General features: G+C 42.4%; 1 protein-coding gene across 2 annotated transcripts in view; it reads left to right on the top strand.

Moving 5' to 3' along the window:
- Positions 1-6,867: 6,867 nt before the first annotated feature.
- Positions 6,868-16,594, top strand: part of TUT1 (terminal uridylyl transferase 1, U6 snRNA-specific) — a 42,476-nt gene continuing 32,749 nt past the window's right edge. For both annotated transcript variants that reach the window (XM_089652876.1, XM_089652875.1), the window contains exons 1-2: positions 6,868-7,017; positions 12,480-12,670. In XM_089652876.1, the coding sequence (XP_089509002.1) occupies positions 6,879-7,017; positions 12,480-12,670 (330 nt within the window). In that variant the 5' untranslated portion in view covers positions 6,868-6,878. The remainder of the gene's footprint in view (positions 7,018-12,479; positions 12,671-16,594) is intronic.

The raw sequence follows: 16,594 nt of genomic DNA, 5'->3' as shown, positions 1-16,594 counted from the left end.
ATTGCTGTTTCTTCCCATTTCACATACATTTTGTCCCGAGTGCTTTGTCCTGTGCCCTGCCTGCATTTTTACTGTTCTTTCTGCCTGGAAACTGAGAAACGTCCATGGCGTCCAAAAAGCGTCCCTTTACGTCAAAAGCGGTTTTAGACCGGCTAGAGAACAGTGATAGTAAACCAGAACCACTTGCAGAATTGAGTGATAATGATTTGTGGGGAAATGTTCCTAAAAATTACAGCCTACAATAAAAAACTATTTCCATGCGAAAAAATGGTACCGCTTTCAGCACAAAAAATCGGAAAGAATAATACCGCCAGGGAGGTTAATGTGATGTGAGGTCATAGGCCTTTACTTAAGAAATTGGGTGGTCTGTGCTTAAAGGCTAAGTTTACCTTTAACAAAAAAACGTAATAAATGCACATATTTTTGCAGGTCCATTGAAATTACAGGTTCGTCTGCCGCAGTGAAAAATGGAATTTGTAGTTTATTTATTCACAGATCCTTGTGAATGAATGAGGTGGCTGTGCAGGCGGAGCTCCACAGAGCTATGCTGATTTAAAATGTGACAGCGGGTGTAGGGGAGAAGAAACCCTGTCATGAGAAGGGAGGGGGGGATGCTGAACGTGTTACATCCTAAATACAACATATTCAAAAGGTGAACTTATCTCTTAAGTTTTATTTAATATTGAAAACACAATAAAAGTGCAGGGCTAATAACTATCAGAATAAATACTTATACCTTACTCTTGCCAAAACATAAAAACCGTGTCATAAATTCATATAATAGTCCCAAACCATAAAATCCACACATTAAAAAAAGTCTTCAAAATCGATCTTCAGAAAGATTCCCCACAGCTATGAGGTAATATTCACTGGGTGCATTCCCAGATCTGTGTGCCTATACCTCTCAGCTTCATAAATAGACCTCCTACAACAGAAAAGGTCTAGAAGTGCATTTGTCATCAAGGTAGGTAATAGGGGTTCCACCACTCCTTATTAACAGCAACATTTAGTCTTCAAAGGATTCGCATCCACCCTTTCCTTCCCAAAACAACAATATCACAGAGAGAAAGATAAATCGTAGTGCTCACTGTTGTCAAACATTTCTAAATAAATGTATTCAACTCACAAAGATACTGTGCTTCATGCAACAAATAAATGCAATAATCCAAAGGAGATTATTTACTAAAGCTGATCATTCAGAATCTCATCCACTTCTGCATAGAAACCAATCGGCTTCCAGGTTTTATTGCTTAAGCTTAATTGAACAAGCTGAGGTTAGAAGCTGATTGGCTACCATGCATGGGTGCACCAGATTCTGAGTGAACCAGCTTTAGCAAATAAACCCCAAAGTGTTCGTCAAAGTGCTCTTCACACCGTGCAGTAGTCCAGTGTGTTCGTTCCCAAGTGCATCAAATCTGTTCTTTAGCAAATGACCCCTTAAATTACACGAGATCCAACGGAGCTTCTAAAGTGTAAAAATCTTCCAATTGGCCAAATCCTCCCTGCAACAGGCAGCTCAAGGGTTCATCACTCCTTCCTAGCAAGCACCCATACTCCAAGAGAAAGGAAAAGTAGGCCCATAGTGGATGGGCCCATGGGGTATCAGAAAGGATTTTTTTTTTCCCCCTGCAGAAGCAAATTGCTGAGGTTTTTTTTTGCCTTCCTCTGGATCAACTCTGGGTATAGGATAACTTTTTTTCTTTTTTTTTTTTTAATGGTTGAACTGGATGGACTTTTGTCTTTTTTTCAGCCAGACTAACTATGTATAGTGTATAATGATAGAATGTACTGGCCAAATCCTTACTTTAATCACAAGCTAGTAAGAAGAATCCACTTGTTTCCTACCTTCTGAAGAAAACCCTGATTGATGTTAGGGCTGAGTCATATGAGTGACGTTATCACGCTTGTGGGTACTCAGACCACTGTTTTTGAATGGTGACACAGGTTGTAAAGTTGGCTGTACAGCTAGTTCCCCATATGATACAAGTTGATTCGTCTTACTAGCATGTGAGTGCTTTTGTTTGTTGCATAAAGCACTGTATTTTTGTGAGTGGGATCATGGTTTTAAAAAATATTTCTATATGACAGCAGTGAGCACTATGATTTATCCTTCTCTCTGAGCTATTGTCCTTTTGGGAGGAAAAAGTGGATGAGCAATTTTATTGCAAAGAGCGGGTAAGTAAAACATGTTTGTGATTTAAAAAAAAATAAAATAAAAAAATTAGACTTTAAAGCTTTAGTAAATTTTAGTAAAGAAAAAAAAAATGGGCCCCGGTTGGTTTAAGCCATAGTGTGCTAGTATGCACTGCATACTAGTGTATTGTGGCAAACTTACCTTAAAACAAAGTCCTCCAGTGGCGTGCTGTCACCGCTGACAGGGCTTCCATCTTCATCCGGTCCTCCTGGGTATGCGGGCTGTGGCTGCTTGAATGGCCAAGCCGCGATGACATCACTGCCACAGCACAAAGCTCTGAAGGGACGGCAGGAGTATGCCATCCCTTCAGAGCGCATGCACCAGTGACGTCGCCTGCTGCATCCTGTGTGCCTATCTCCTAAATACTGCAAGTTTAGGAGCAAAGAGCGGGTATTAGTGGATTAAAGCGGAGCGCCACTCAAAAGGGGATGTTCTGCTTTAAAGACTGGTCCCCCGCTCCCCATTAAGGATTGGCACCTTTAGGGAGCGGGTACCCGAAATTGACAGGTACCACTCCCACTTCTGCTGCGATCGCCTAGGCAATCGGAAGCAGAAGTCGTCCTACCCCCTCCCCATAGTCTGGGGCACGTGACAAGTCCCAGAAGATTACGGGGCCATTCAGGAAGTGCAGTGCTACTCGCGCATGCACAGTGGGCACCCGGCTGTGAAGCCGCAAGCTGTCACAGCCGGGTTCCCAAACTGAAGATGCTGGTGCCTGGAACATCAGACGGCTGGTGAAACGGGCTGCGGGGGACACTGCGGGATCGTGGGACAGGTGAGTGGCTGTTTTTTTTTTTTAAAAAGTCAGCAGCTACAATTTTTGTAGCTGCTAGCTTTTATTTTTTTACAGTAAGACTGGAACTAAGCTTTAAGATATACTAAAATTGAAGCCAAATTACAGCTCACGCTTTATAAGCTGTTACAGCAACAGTTTTTTTCCTTTTGGGATAAAGGTTTTACATAAATAAAAGCTGATCATTGTAAGCACCCCTGCCAGTAGTAAATGGTTTGTCTCAACCCACTAACTGCTACATCTGCAGGAGAAAAAAAAGAAAGGAAAGACAGTCTCATCTAAGTATTAGTAAGTGGGAACCGGTTTAACTTCGTCACAATAAGCAGATCAGGATAAATGTACAGAGCTTCGGCGGAGAGAGCAGTCAAACCAGTAGCATCCGCTTTCTGGGACTCAGTAGGAGGAACTAATGTTGGTCCCCCCCCACTGTGTGAAATTAAAAACTGGAAGCCATGAGGATTTCATCACTTCTGGTTTTGGTCTTATGCAAGCAAGACACTGCTGGTTTGTGAAAGCAACTGATCAAAATAATCTCAGTTTGATCAGATGCTGTGCAGACCAGAGCAGAGGTATGGGGCCTAATAGACCCCAGATCTCTCCATAAAGAGGACCTGTCACAGTCCATGCTGTGATAATTGTGAGTACAGAAATGGACAATGACAACCATATTTTGTATCATACTCTGCAGATGTCCCCCCACTCCCTCATTGAATGATATGTGTGTGTGTGCTGGGGGTCACAAGTGCATAAGGCACAGCTGGATAGCTTCATGGTTTTAACCCCAATTAAGCCTGGTTCCAGGATGTCTGATAAACCCTTTACCGGTTGTAAAACTGTAACTCAGGTGGCCCCTTGACATGTAGCCTTACCTCAGAGTGGCCATAAAAACGTACATCCCACTTGAATCACTTTTTCATACAAATTCATAACCTTCAACAGGAACAGGGTACAGTAAAATAAAGCATATATTCAGGTCATTTTAATACGAGTCACCGGACACCTTACACCCCTATGTGGCGTCGATAGGAGAGTAGAAAGCAATATGTTTTTATCGGGAATGATAAGATATGCCATATTTGGTGTCTGGACGTTCAGGATATGATTCTGCATATTAATCTGCCAGTGGCTAGGATGCTACATGTACCTAGTGAAGGTTATTGACCATGGTATAAACTTGGGAAGGATTTGGTCACAGCTTGGGTCTCCGCCTAGCACCCCTCCCCAAATGAGGGGATTGGCCTTGGCTTCAGTAGACACCCCCTGCTGAGACACTAGAAAACAGGCTGTCAGGCCTGGAGAGAAAGAAGAAGAGATTCTCCCTTTTAACATCAAGAACCATCTTTGGGAGAAAAGGCAACCCTTTTGTTCAGACGATTGGACTCTGCTTAAACCAAGGACTTCTGCAAGAGTCCTACCTTCCTAAACTTCTTTCTTTTATCTCTCTGTTGTGTTATTGCTCTCTCTATTTATATACATATATATATATATTGGCTACCTCTTTTCTGTAAATATTTTTATTGCACCATTTTGACCTTTTTAGTAGTAAATCCTATTTTCTGAAAAGTGTTGAACTGTTTCTAAAGCTCTTTAATGCAAACTAAGAATCCCTGTCTCTGAAGAGCGCTACTGTGTGTTTTAAAACCTCTGCATACATTTGTCTGCGGTGGCAGTGCGTATACAGACGCTTATTCAAACATCATAGTGTTACTGCTAAGATTTGTGAGTTTCCTCCTCTGTAAAAAGGTGGTGGTGGCCATGTAAAGGGTTAATTGCGTAAATTACCTGACCCAGTAACAATCGCTCTCAGGCTGCGGCACATGAATTGTGGTCCAGTGAGCTGGAAAATCTTTGTGCAGGGTGCAGCTGAGAGTGGCATTGTTACGCAAGTGGCAGCGCGGTTTTAGATTGGCTGGTCCTTCGGTCACAAGTTGGTGAGAATGGTTGGAGGTCTGACCCCACGCCTGTCACATATGCAATCACATTGGATGTTCATCCATTGTTCATCCCTTGTGATAACAATATTTATTTTATTTTGTAAATAAAATACATTTTAAAATTTAAAGAAAATAATTAAGCACCCCTGTTCCTCCGTGCTCACGTGCATGTTGGTCCTGCATGCATATGTAAAGGATGATCACACCCCGCATGTGAGGTATTACTGCAAACATCAGAGTGAGGGCAATCATTTTAGTCTAGATTCACACCTAAATGTTTTACGTTGCATTTTTCAGAAATGCACAGAAGTCCATTTAACATGATTTCCTATGGGACAGGTTCACATCTGCATTTTTTGGAAAGGATCAGGGACTTATTTAAACAAAAAAGTTGCATTTTTGATTCTAGGGGCTTCAATGGAGACACTGCAGAAAAGCATGTAGTGCGTTTTTGATGAGTTTTGCAGTTTAATCTGCCCAGCAACAAGTTGGAAAAAAATGCAAAACGCGTCAAAAACGCACCACAGAAATGGATCAAATGCAAATTGCATAGGTGTGAACCTAGCCTTAGTGATCCCAACCACGGCAACACCTGCATGGAGTTTGCATGTTCTCCCTGTGCCTGCATGGGTTTCCTCCGGGTACTCCAGTTTCCTCCCACGAAGACATGCTGGTAGGTTAATTGGCTCCTGTCTAAATTGGTCCTAGTATGTGTATGTATGAATGTAAGTTAGGGACTTTAGATTGTATGCCCCTTGAGGGTTAGGGACTGATGTGAATGTACAATATATATAAGTAAGGTGCTGCGTAAATTGATGGCGATATATAAATACCTGTAATAAATAAATGGTGCCAGTCCTCTTGTGTAACGCTAAACTGGTAACCTGCAAAAGCTTTTAAAGCATCACCTATAGATTCATGGAAGAGGATAAAATGGAAAATATGGTGTAGTTGGATAAAATGTAAAACCTTGAAAATATATACAGAATTGATTAGAGTAAAGGGGGGAAGTTTAGAAACTAAAAGAGAGTTACTATGGTAAATTCATGAAAGAGATGAACTTGATACAGACAGGTATGAGAGAAGAACTAGACTGGGAGGAAGGATGTGGATGGGGGGATGGGTAGAGGGGGAGGGACAGGGGAAATGTATGGGGTTACTGGAGTAACCAAATAGTACCCGAGAATCTATAGGTGATGCTTTTTTTTTTATATATGAAATATTTTTATAACTGATGTTTTTTCCATTTTGTATAATAATCAAATAAAAATGTAAATATAAAACAAAAAAAAAGCATCACCTATAGATTCTCGGGTACTATTTGGTACCATTCCATAGGCGCACGCCATTTTAAAGTGTGACATGTTTGGTATCTATTTATGTGACATATCATCATCTCCTATATTTTACCAAACTGTGTTTTTTTCCTAAAAGTTTGCATTTGAAAAACCATTGCGCAAATATCGTGTGACATAAAAATATGCGACACCCACCATTTTATTCTCCAGGGCCGTTGCCTAAAATTATATAATGTTTGGGGGTTCTAAGTAATTTTTCTAGCAGAAAATGCGGTTGTTTACATGTAGGAGAGGGCTGTCAGACTGGAAGTAGATAAATGAATCAATAAAATAGAAATCTTCAAGAAATTGTTTAAAAATAAGTCAGAGAAATAATCAAGGCAGAGACACCTCTCCCTATATATATACATGAAGATAATAAAGGCACTAGTCAATGGTTCATCCTCCTGTGTGCCCATGCTGGAAGTGCAGCCATGTCTGGGCAGTGTGTGTTTCCTGTGTCGGCCCCTGAATACTGGCTGTCCATTGACACACATAATACTCAGCACTCACCTCCCAGCTCCTTTGTCTTTTCATCTCATTAATATTCATGACGTCAGCAGAGGTTATGAATATTCAGTAGCCGCTCTCACCAGCGCCGGAAGCTGCTCCTAGAGGTGATGTGTAACGTGTGCGCCGGAAGTAGAGGAATCATGGCTTCAGAGGAGGATGGAGGCGACTGTCCGGTGTCCTCGGATATTCAGCCTGGAGACCGGGGCAGCTTTCTGTGTCTCCTGTGCAGCATCAATGTCCCGAACCGTGAGTGTTGTCATAAAGCAGCCAGACGTCTGTCCATTGTCACTACATTCCCCCCTAGCCGTGTAGCTGGTTTTCTGGGGTCCCTAGAAAAGGCTACAGATGCTGTCATTCAGTGATCAGCCATAACATTATGACCATCCACCATAATCCAGTATGGACTCCACTACCAGGTATGCTGTGGTATCTGGCCCCAAGATATCAGGAGAAGATCCTTTAAAGCGGAGCTCCACTTAAAAGGAGAAGTTCCACTTTAAGGACTGCTCCCCATTAGGGCACCTTTGGGGGGAGCGGGTACCCAAATTTGACAGGTGCCCGCTCCCACTTCCGATCCTAAGCAATCGGAAGCAGAAGGTGTCCTCCCTCCCTGAAGTCTTTGGGGACATGTGACAGGTCCGAGAAGACTACAGGACCATTCATGAAGTTCAGCGCTACTCGCGCATGCGCAGTGGGCACTCGGCTGTGAAGCCGCAAGCTATCACAGCCGGGTGCCCACACTGAAGATGCCAGCCTCCTGGAATACAGGACGGCCTGTGAAATGGACTGCAGGGTACACACCGCGGAACCGAGGGACAGGTACGTTTTTGTAGCTGCTGACTTTTATTTTTGACAGCGTGAGTAGAACTCCGCTTTAAGTCCTATAAGTTGTGAGGTGAGGCCTCCATGGATCAGATTTGTTTTTGCAGCATATCCCACAGATGCTTGATTGGATCGGGAATTTGAAGGCCAAGTCAACACCTCAAACTCGTTGTATTCCTCAAACCATTCTTGAAGTGATCAGACCAGGTCATCTTTTATTTTTGCTCCATGGTCCAGTTTGCATGCTCACACGTCCATTATAGGCATTTCTGGGGCATTGGGGCAGCACAGTGGCTTAATGGTTATCACTTCTGCCTGGCAGTGCTAGGGTCGCTGGTTCGATTCCCAACCATGACACCACCTGCCTGGAGTTTGCATGTTCTCCCTGTGCCTGCATGGGTTTCCTCTGGGTACTCCGGTTTCCTCTTACACTCCAAAGACATGCTGGTAGGTTAATTGGATCCTGTCTAAATTGGCCCTAGTATGTGTATGTATGAATGTAAGTTAGGGACCTTAGATTGTACGCCCCTTGAGGGTTAGGGACTGATGTGAATGTACAATATATATGTAAAGTGCTGTGTAAATTGACAGCACTATATAAGTACCTGAAATAAATAAATTTCTGGCTGTGGACAGCGGACCACATGGGCATCCTAACCATCCTGCGGCTACACAGCGCCATGCACCAATGCACTCCTATCAGAAGCAGCAGTAACTTTTTCAGCAATCTGAGCTACAGTAGCTCTTCTATTGGGTCGGGCAAAACAGGCCAGCCTTTGCTCCCTACAAGCGTCAATGAGCCACGGCCACCCAAGACCCTATCACTGGTTCTTCTTCCTTGGACCACTTTAGGTAGGTCCTGACCTCTGCAGACCAGGAACATTCCATGAGAGCTGCAATTTTGGAGTTGTTCTGATCCAGTCATCTAGCCATTACAATTTGTCCCTTGTCAAAGTCGCTCAAATCCTTACACTTGCCTGTTTTTTTCTGCTTTCAACACATCAGCTTCAAGGACAACAGTTTCACTTGCTGCCTAATCAATCCCACCCACTTTCAGATGCCTTTGTAATGAAATCATCAGTGTTATTCACTTTACCTGTCAGTGGTCATAATGTTATGGCTGGTTGGTGTGCATGAGACAGTGGCTCAGCATACATTCTGGTGTAGCTGTCAAAGGGCTGTAAGTGCACACATTCTTCTCCTCTTTGTTTCTGTTTTATGTCTGGTGTAGGGACTTGCATAAATGTACTCTTTACCTGTTAGAAGTATTTGTGTTGTTTGAGAGCCACTCTGGTAAATCTGTTGCTGACAGCAGGACAGGATTGTTAAAGTGTTACTAAACCCACAACCATAAGATCAGTCTGTATATGCAGTAAAGCATGCTTGTTATACTTAATGTGGAACCTTAGGGGGTTAATTCTCCACATCGTGTAAAAAGGATGTTTGTCCTGTCTTCTCTGATCTTCCCCTTCTTGTACTGTCCCCAGTCCATCTGCTGATAGAACAGGGCCTTGGGAGCAAGCCTCATAGGACAATCAGAGGAGAATGAAAAGCCTCCTACAAGCTTTAACCAGGGCTCTGCTGGACACTGATAGAAGTCACAAGATTGCTCTAACTGTCGATGAGAAAAGATATTTAACAGCTTATGTTTACAAAAATAATTTAATGTCCGTTTGTGTACTGTGGGAGACCAGATATAGTGAATACAGGGTCCTGGGTTTAGTAACACTTTTAAGTCAGCACTCGCTTGCTTTTACTGTATCGCTCAGTTGCCAAACGAGCAAAGTGAGTGTCACCCCATCAATGCTTCCTTACTGGCCAGGCCAGGGAGGTCTCAGCCAATGACTGCTCCCTGGTGAAAACCACTAAGGTGTCACTCCACCTCTGCTCCCTCACTGGCCAAGTCAGGAAGGCATCAACCCATCACTGATTCTGCGTTGTCACTCAATTGTTGAATCCTTTCTGGCCAAATCAGCAAGGTGTGACTTCATTGTTGATTTCTCTCTAGCTAAACCAGTGCAGGGTCACTAGCTAGTTATTTTTCACTGGCTGAACCAGCAAGGTGTCATTCCATCACAGATCCCTCAGTGGCCTAACAACTGAGGTATCACTCTGTCATTGATTTCTCACTGCCTAACCAGCTGGGTGTCTCTCCATCTTAAAGCAGAGCTCCAGTTAAAAAAAAAAAAAAAAAAGTCAGCAGCTGCGAAAACTGTAGCTGCTAAAAACAGCCACTCACCTGTCCCTTGATCCAGTGGTGTGCTCACCGCAGCTGGTTTCACCGGCCGTCCTCTGTCCCCAGCACCGGCATCCTAAAGTGGTTGTAAACCTGAATAATCTAAATTAAAATGAACAGTCTCCCTCACTCGGTAAAGCAGCAGAAGTCATGTGTCCCTAGTCTGGTTGGGAAAGGAGCAGTGCCCCTTCACCGTCAGTGGGAGGAACAGTGCCCCTTCGCCGTCGCTGGGGTCAGTGGGAGGAACAGTGCCCCTTCGCCGTCGCTGGGGTCAGTGGGAGGAACAGTGCCCCTTCGCCGTCGCTGGGGTCAGTGGGAGGAACAGTGCCCCTTCGCCGTCGTCAGTGGGAGGAACAGTGCCCCTTCGCCGTCGTCAGTGGGAGGAACAGTGCCCCTTCGCCGTCGTCAGTGGGAGGAACAGTGCCCCTTCGCCGTCGTCAGTGGGAGGAACAGTGCCCCTTCGCCGTCGTCAGTGGGAGGAACAGTGCCCCTTCGCCGTCGTCAGTGGGAGGAACAGTGCCCCTTCGCCGTCGTCAGTGGGAGGAACAGTGCCCCTTCGCCGTCGTCAGTGGGAGGAACAGTGCCCCTTCGCCGTCGCTGGGGTCAGCGGGAGGAACAGCGCCCCATCATTGGTATCAATGGAAGAAATAGTGCTTCATATCAGTGGAAGGAAAAGAACCCAAACGACCGTGGGCCGCAGTTTTGAGACCCCTGACCTAGGCAGAAGAAGACAAGATGGGAGCGGGCACCGATCAAAATCAGCTGCCCCTCTTTCAGCAGTTGTCTTTGCTTCTGTTTCGTCCTCCTCTGACCACACTCCAAGGGGGAGTTTGGTCATTTTTGCGTTTAACTGCATGTACGTTATGAAAGCATGCTACTGAGGACAGGTTAATCCTGATGCATAGATAGACGTTCATACATTTACTTTTTCTAGCTCCAAAACGAATAGCTCTGAGATGGTTGTCTCCTATTCCATCAGCATATCCTCAATGGTAAAATATGGTCCACAAAACTCTTGAAAAGAGAACAAATAACATACATAGGGTTTGTGTATAACATATCTGTAAACCACGGTCTCCTTGGCTAGCTGTTCATTCTTTGCTGGTTTATTCCTTTTACATTATTATTCAGATGTGCTCTTACTGTAGAGCTCTATTTATTTTTTTTGCTGCTGTACTTTTTAGCCATGCATTAATACTGGAATTAGGAACTGAAACATCATACTCCTGTTAATTATCTTACATGCAGTGCTGGGATATGTTCATGGAATGCACTGTTTCTCATTTCTTTCTATGTTTTGTACATCAAATGCTGAAAAACTCTATAAAAGCTTAAAAAAAAAAAGAAAACATGCTGTCATTTTTTTTCATGAATGCATGACCTACAGTCAGCAAAAGAGAAAGATACTTAAAGAATGAGTTCACCTTTGGAATGTGTTACATGCTCCACTCTTATTTATAGTGGAACATGTAAACTGTTCCAGCTTCTGCCTCCTTTCCCTGATCCCCTCACCCAGTGGGCGGGGGATTTTCTCACAACCCCCACTATTTCTATTTAGAAACAGTGCGGCTGTGTGGGGTTCTGCTTCATTCATTCACAGAGTTCTATGAATGAATGGACTACAACTACCTTTGGCCGCCACTGCTGATGGTTCGTAGTTCTCAATGAACGGTGAGGGCACTGTTGAATACAGTTCAGTAACTGCCTGCCCAAACGGACTGCAAGCAGACAGTATATTGAGAGTCTTCAGGAGCCTGGTATTGCACCCACAAACTGCTGATCATGGGTGCAATGCTTTACAGTCTCCACTGTAAAAAAATGAACATTTTTTTTACCTGCAAAAAGATGTGCATTTATTATCAATTTTTTTTATATAAAAGGTGAACTTGGCCTATAAACTCTTTTAGGGCCTGTTCACACAGGTGTCAATAGCATGTCTTGGACGGGGCTTTGGAAATCATTAAATGCTTTGCAGAATGGTACAAATGTCAGCTGCAATCCCATCGCTCTGTTTTGATTTTGATGCTTCAGGCATCAGGTGATTGGCCAGTCAGTGATCACATGAAGAGTAGTAAGCAAGATTTCACTTCTGACATCATTGCTTACTGCGTGTGAAATCTGTAAATGATCACAGAGGTCACATGGTACAAGGCTATTCACAACAGCCTTGTACCATGGGACAAGCTGTGACCAATCACAGCTCATACAGTATTTCTCAATGGCTGCAAGAATGCAGCCAGAGAGAAGGAGAAATGATTGCGTTTACAGCCTTTATGGGTGTAAAAACAATCAGTGTAAAAAAAAAAAAAAAATTCTTCATAACCCCCCAGAAGTAGTACAGTGTCACCAAGTGGATGCACACACAGTGGCTGCACAAATGCAATTGCATGTTAAAATTTTATATGCAGGCGAGCACGGGTGCACAGATCCAAACACACAGTGTCTACCATTTTGTTTTACATTTTCCAGAAGCAGTTTGATATGAAATTGTATTCAGTTACTGCAGGCATGCCAGATTTTCAGGCAGCAGAGCAGCTTCCACTCCTCTGTCAACAGTGTTTAAAAGTGTCATGCTTGTCAAATAAAACTGCTAATAATGTTGAGTGGTAATTGGTCTTAGCCTCCTCTGTGTTTTACATCTCTTTTGTAGGCCCCAGCCTTGATGATCACCTACGTGGGCGACGTCATAAGCGAATGTGTGAGGAGCGTGACAAGCGCCAACAGCAACAAGAGCGTAGTGTGTTTGTCAGTGGTTTCCAAAAAGGCACCACAGAAGAGCAGCTTAAAGATGTCTTTCAATCAATATCATCTGTCAAGAATATTGTCATGGACAAAGACAGGGTAAAAAGCATTCCCAGATTGCATTCTATCCCATGATATACAGTTAGGTCCATATATATTTGGACAAAGGCAAAATGTTTTAGTTTTTGAAGGTATTTACCAAAACACATTCAAGCTATAGTTATATAATGGATATGAGCTGAAAGTGCACATTCTCAGGTTTAATTTGAGGGTATGTACATCCAAATTGGAGGAAGGGTTTAGGAATTACAGCTCTTAAGATTTGCCATCCCCCCTTTTTCAAAGGACCAAAAGTAATTGGATAATTTAATCAAAACCTGTTTCATGGCCAGGTGTGGGCTACTCCTTATTTCTTCATCAATTAAGCAGGTAAAAGGTCTGGAGTTGATTCTAAGTGTGTCATTTGCAGTCTATTGCTGTGAACCTACATCATCCGTTCAAAGGAACTGTCTGTGCAAGTGAAACGGGCCATTGTAAGGCTTCAAAAACAAAACACATCCATCAGAGAGATAACAGCAACATTAGGAGTGGCCAAATCAACAGTTGGGTATATTCAGAGGAAAGAAGAACGCACTGGTGAGCTCAGCAACATAAAAAGGCATGGATGTCCACGGAAGACAACGGTGGTGGATGATCGCAGGATCCTCTCTACGGTAAAGAAAAACCCATTCACAACATCCAGACAAGTGAAGGACACTCTCCAGGAGGTGGGCATATCCTTGTCAAAGTCTACAATCAAGAGAAGACTTCATGAGAGCAAATACAGAGGGTTCATCACAAGGTGCAAACAATTCATAAGCCTGAAGAATAGAAAAGCCAGATTAGACTGCCAAAAAACATCTAAAAAAAATGCCAGACCAGTTCTAGAAAAGCATTCTTTGGACGGATGAATCTAAGATTAATCTGTACCAGAATGACAGGAAGAAAAAAAGGCTTGGAACAGCTCATGATCCAAAGCATGCAACATCTTCTGTAAAACATGGTGGAGGCAGTGTGATGGCATGGGCATGCATGGCTTCCAGTGGCACTGGGTCATTGGTGTTTATTGATGATGGGACAGAAGACCGAAGCAGCTGGATGAGTTCTGCAGTGCTTACAGATATACTGTCAGCCCAGATTCAGCCAAATGCAGCAAAGTTGATTGGATGGTGCTTCACAGTACAGATGGACAATGATCCAAAACACACTGCAGAAGCAACCCAGGAGCTTTTGAAGGAAAATAAGTGGAATATTCTGCAATGGCTGAGTCAATCACCTGATCTCAACCCAATTGAGCATGCATTTCACTTGCTGAAGGCAAAACTAAAGGCAGAAAGACCCACAAACAAAGAACAACTGAAGACAGCTGCAGTTAGAACCTGACAAAGCATCAGAAAGGAGGAAACCCAGTCTTTGGTAATGTCCATCGGTTCCAGACTTCAGGCACTCATTATCAGTTAAGGATTCTCAACAAAATATTAAAAATTAATATTTTATTGATTATAATAATTTGTCCAATTACATTTGAGCCCCTGAAAATGGAGGAACTGTGTATAAAATGGTTGCAGTTCCTAAAATTTGTACTTGATATTTATGTTCAACCCCTTGAATTAAAGCTGAAAGTCTGCACTTCAGATTCATTTGGGTTTTTCGTTTTAGTTTATTCTGGTGGCATACAGAGCCAAAAGTAAAAAAAATTGTCCCTGTGTCCAAATATATATGGACCTAACTGTACATACAGAAAATTGTCTTAATAAATATCACTTGTGGCTTTCTGCAAAGGCTAGCTTTTGCAGAAAGAAAAGTGTGTGATAGCAGTAGTATGTGACTTTATTCAGAAAGTGTGCTGGTTTCCTTACCAGGCATAGTACTGCATCTTTTTTAGTTGTGGAAGATGATAAAAATAGAAATTATGGCTATGTGTGGGTTAGGCTTTTATTATTGTATAGGTAAAGGACACACAGTGAGCGCTCTCAAAGAAACAGCAGCTGAACATCCAGGATAAACGCATATAAAAAATCCTCAGTAAAACATATACATATAAAAATGCAGCGCTGTAAAATGATCAAATCATGCAAATCAACACAATAGTAGTCCTGAAAAGGTGCTCATTAATTGCCAATGGAAAGAATGCAAACTAACCAGAAGCGCATTTAAAATACGCATGTGTGTAAGAAATCCTGGAGATTCCCCTCTCTCCCTCTGGTCAGAAAATGGATATGTGCTGAAATGGATGACGATAACGCCCTCTTGTGGGAAAACGAAATCCTGCAGATCAGGAAGCTCCCAGGATAGGATATTCCTCTTCAATGGAACCAGGGCTGGGATTGAAATCACTCTGTGGCTGTGAAATTGGGAGAAAGACCCCTCACAGAGAACACAGAGAGATACTCATAGTGTAGTATATTACTTAAATTTATTTAAAAAAAACAAGTAAAACATATAATCAGGTGGCAAGTGAAAGTGACCCACTGACCCTCTTAAAATTATAGGTGGCCGCCGGGCCTCCACATGGCACCGGCGGCGTAGTGTCAACGACGTCCACAGGCTCCCTCTGACGCGTTTCGTGCGCACGCACTTCTTCTGAGGTAGAGTAAGGACCATCATGACAGCAGCGCCGTTTAATTTATATAGTATCTGGCACATGTGCATTACGGTGGCCATATTGTCGTAGCCCGCATGTCTGCGATTGTGAAGTGCACATGTGCGGCGCCATTTTACCAGGGGCAAATTGCAATCAACATTATAATGACAGGCAATGGCAAATCTTCTGCAGTATATTGAAATGCTCACCCGAAATCGGGTATATCAAGCTACAGCATATAGTGCTGTAAACGTGACTAATATACGAAATGTCTGGACATAATCCCTGTTTATGTTCTTCAAGAGAGGGGAATTGAGCAACTTTATGTGCACAGCCATAGACAAGGGTATTTTCAAAAATGCAGGTACCATCCGCATCAAAACGTATGTCACAAATGTCCGCAGTCAATCCACTGCTAAACATAAAATAAACGTAATATCAATTAAAATCCGAATTTTTTATTAAAAATATATACAAGTCGTTTATTAGTGAAAATTATATTAAAAGATCCTTTTATATATAAAAAAAGATTTTTCGTACTAAAATTATAAAACATATTTATTCAAAAACGCATGAAAAAAATGCATGAAAAATTGCATGAGATAAACGTATAAAAAGGGGAAAATGGCCACCTGGTAAAATTGGCAAACATGATCAACATCCTTCAGTATTGTGTGTACTAAAGGTGGGGTGATCAATCTTTAAAATAAAACATGATCATGATAAACTATATGTATACATAATCAATAATATAAAGTTATATATGAATGAAAACTTTTTTCACACCTCCTAATATATACTGGGGTGTGAGTCCCATCAACAAGTATCAAATTTAATTTTAATATATTCTTACATAGGCAAGATTCACCATACGCTTATCAAAATCACATAATTAAGGGTCAAAAAAGGTAACATAAAGATAAAATAGTATCATAAATAAAAACACACTATACCATAGAAGGAGTTCAGCTATTATCAATAAAGCAATTCACATCCAGTTCAATATTAAGCCCAACTGGATGGAACGTATCTAATTCATATATATACTTGGTCTCAAGTTGAGAGACAGCCCTGGTTTTGTATGTTCCTCACCAGTGTGGGGTGACAATATCGATGCCTGTAAATTTTAAGCTAGTAGGATACCTATTGTGGCATTGTCTGTAGTGTAGGGATAAAGAATGTTCCTTATACCCCCTCCTAATATTGTTAATATGTTTCTGGAGACTATCTCTTAGTCTCCGCGTAGTTCTCCCCACATATTGCTTGGAACAAGGGCACTCTAATAAGTACACTACGTACCTGCTGTTACAGCAGATAAACTTATCAATTGTGTGCACTATGAGTTTGATTAGAAATGAAAGTATCAATCCTTCTTTTTCTTCTGCCATCACACTTGCATG

Source organism: Staurois parvus, unplaced genomic scaffold (genome assembly GCF_062004578.1).
Source record: "Staurois parvus isolate SC_StPar_1 unplaced genomic scaffold, SC_StPar_1.0 ptg000694l, whole genome shotgun sequence".
NCBI lineage: Eukaryota > Metazoa > Chordata > Amphibia > Anura > Ranidae > Staurois > Staurois parvus.
This window is presented reverse-complemented; position numbering and strand designations above follow the sequence as displayed.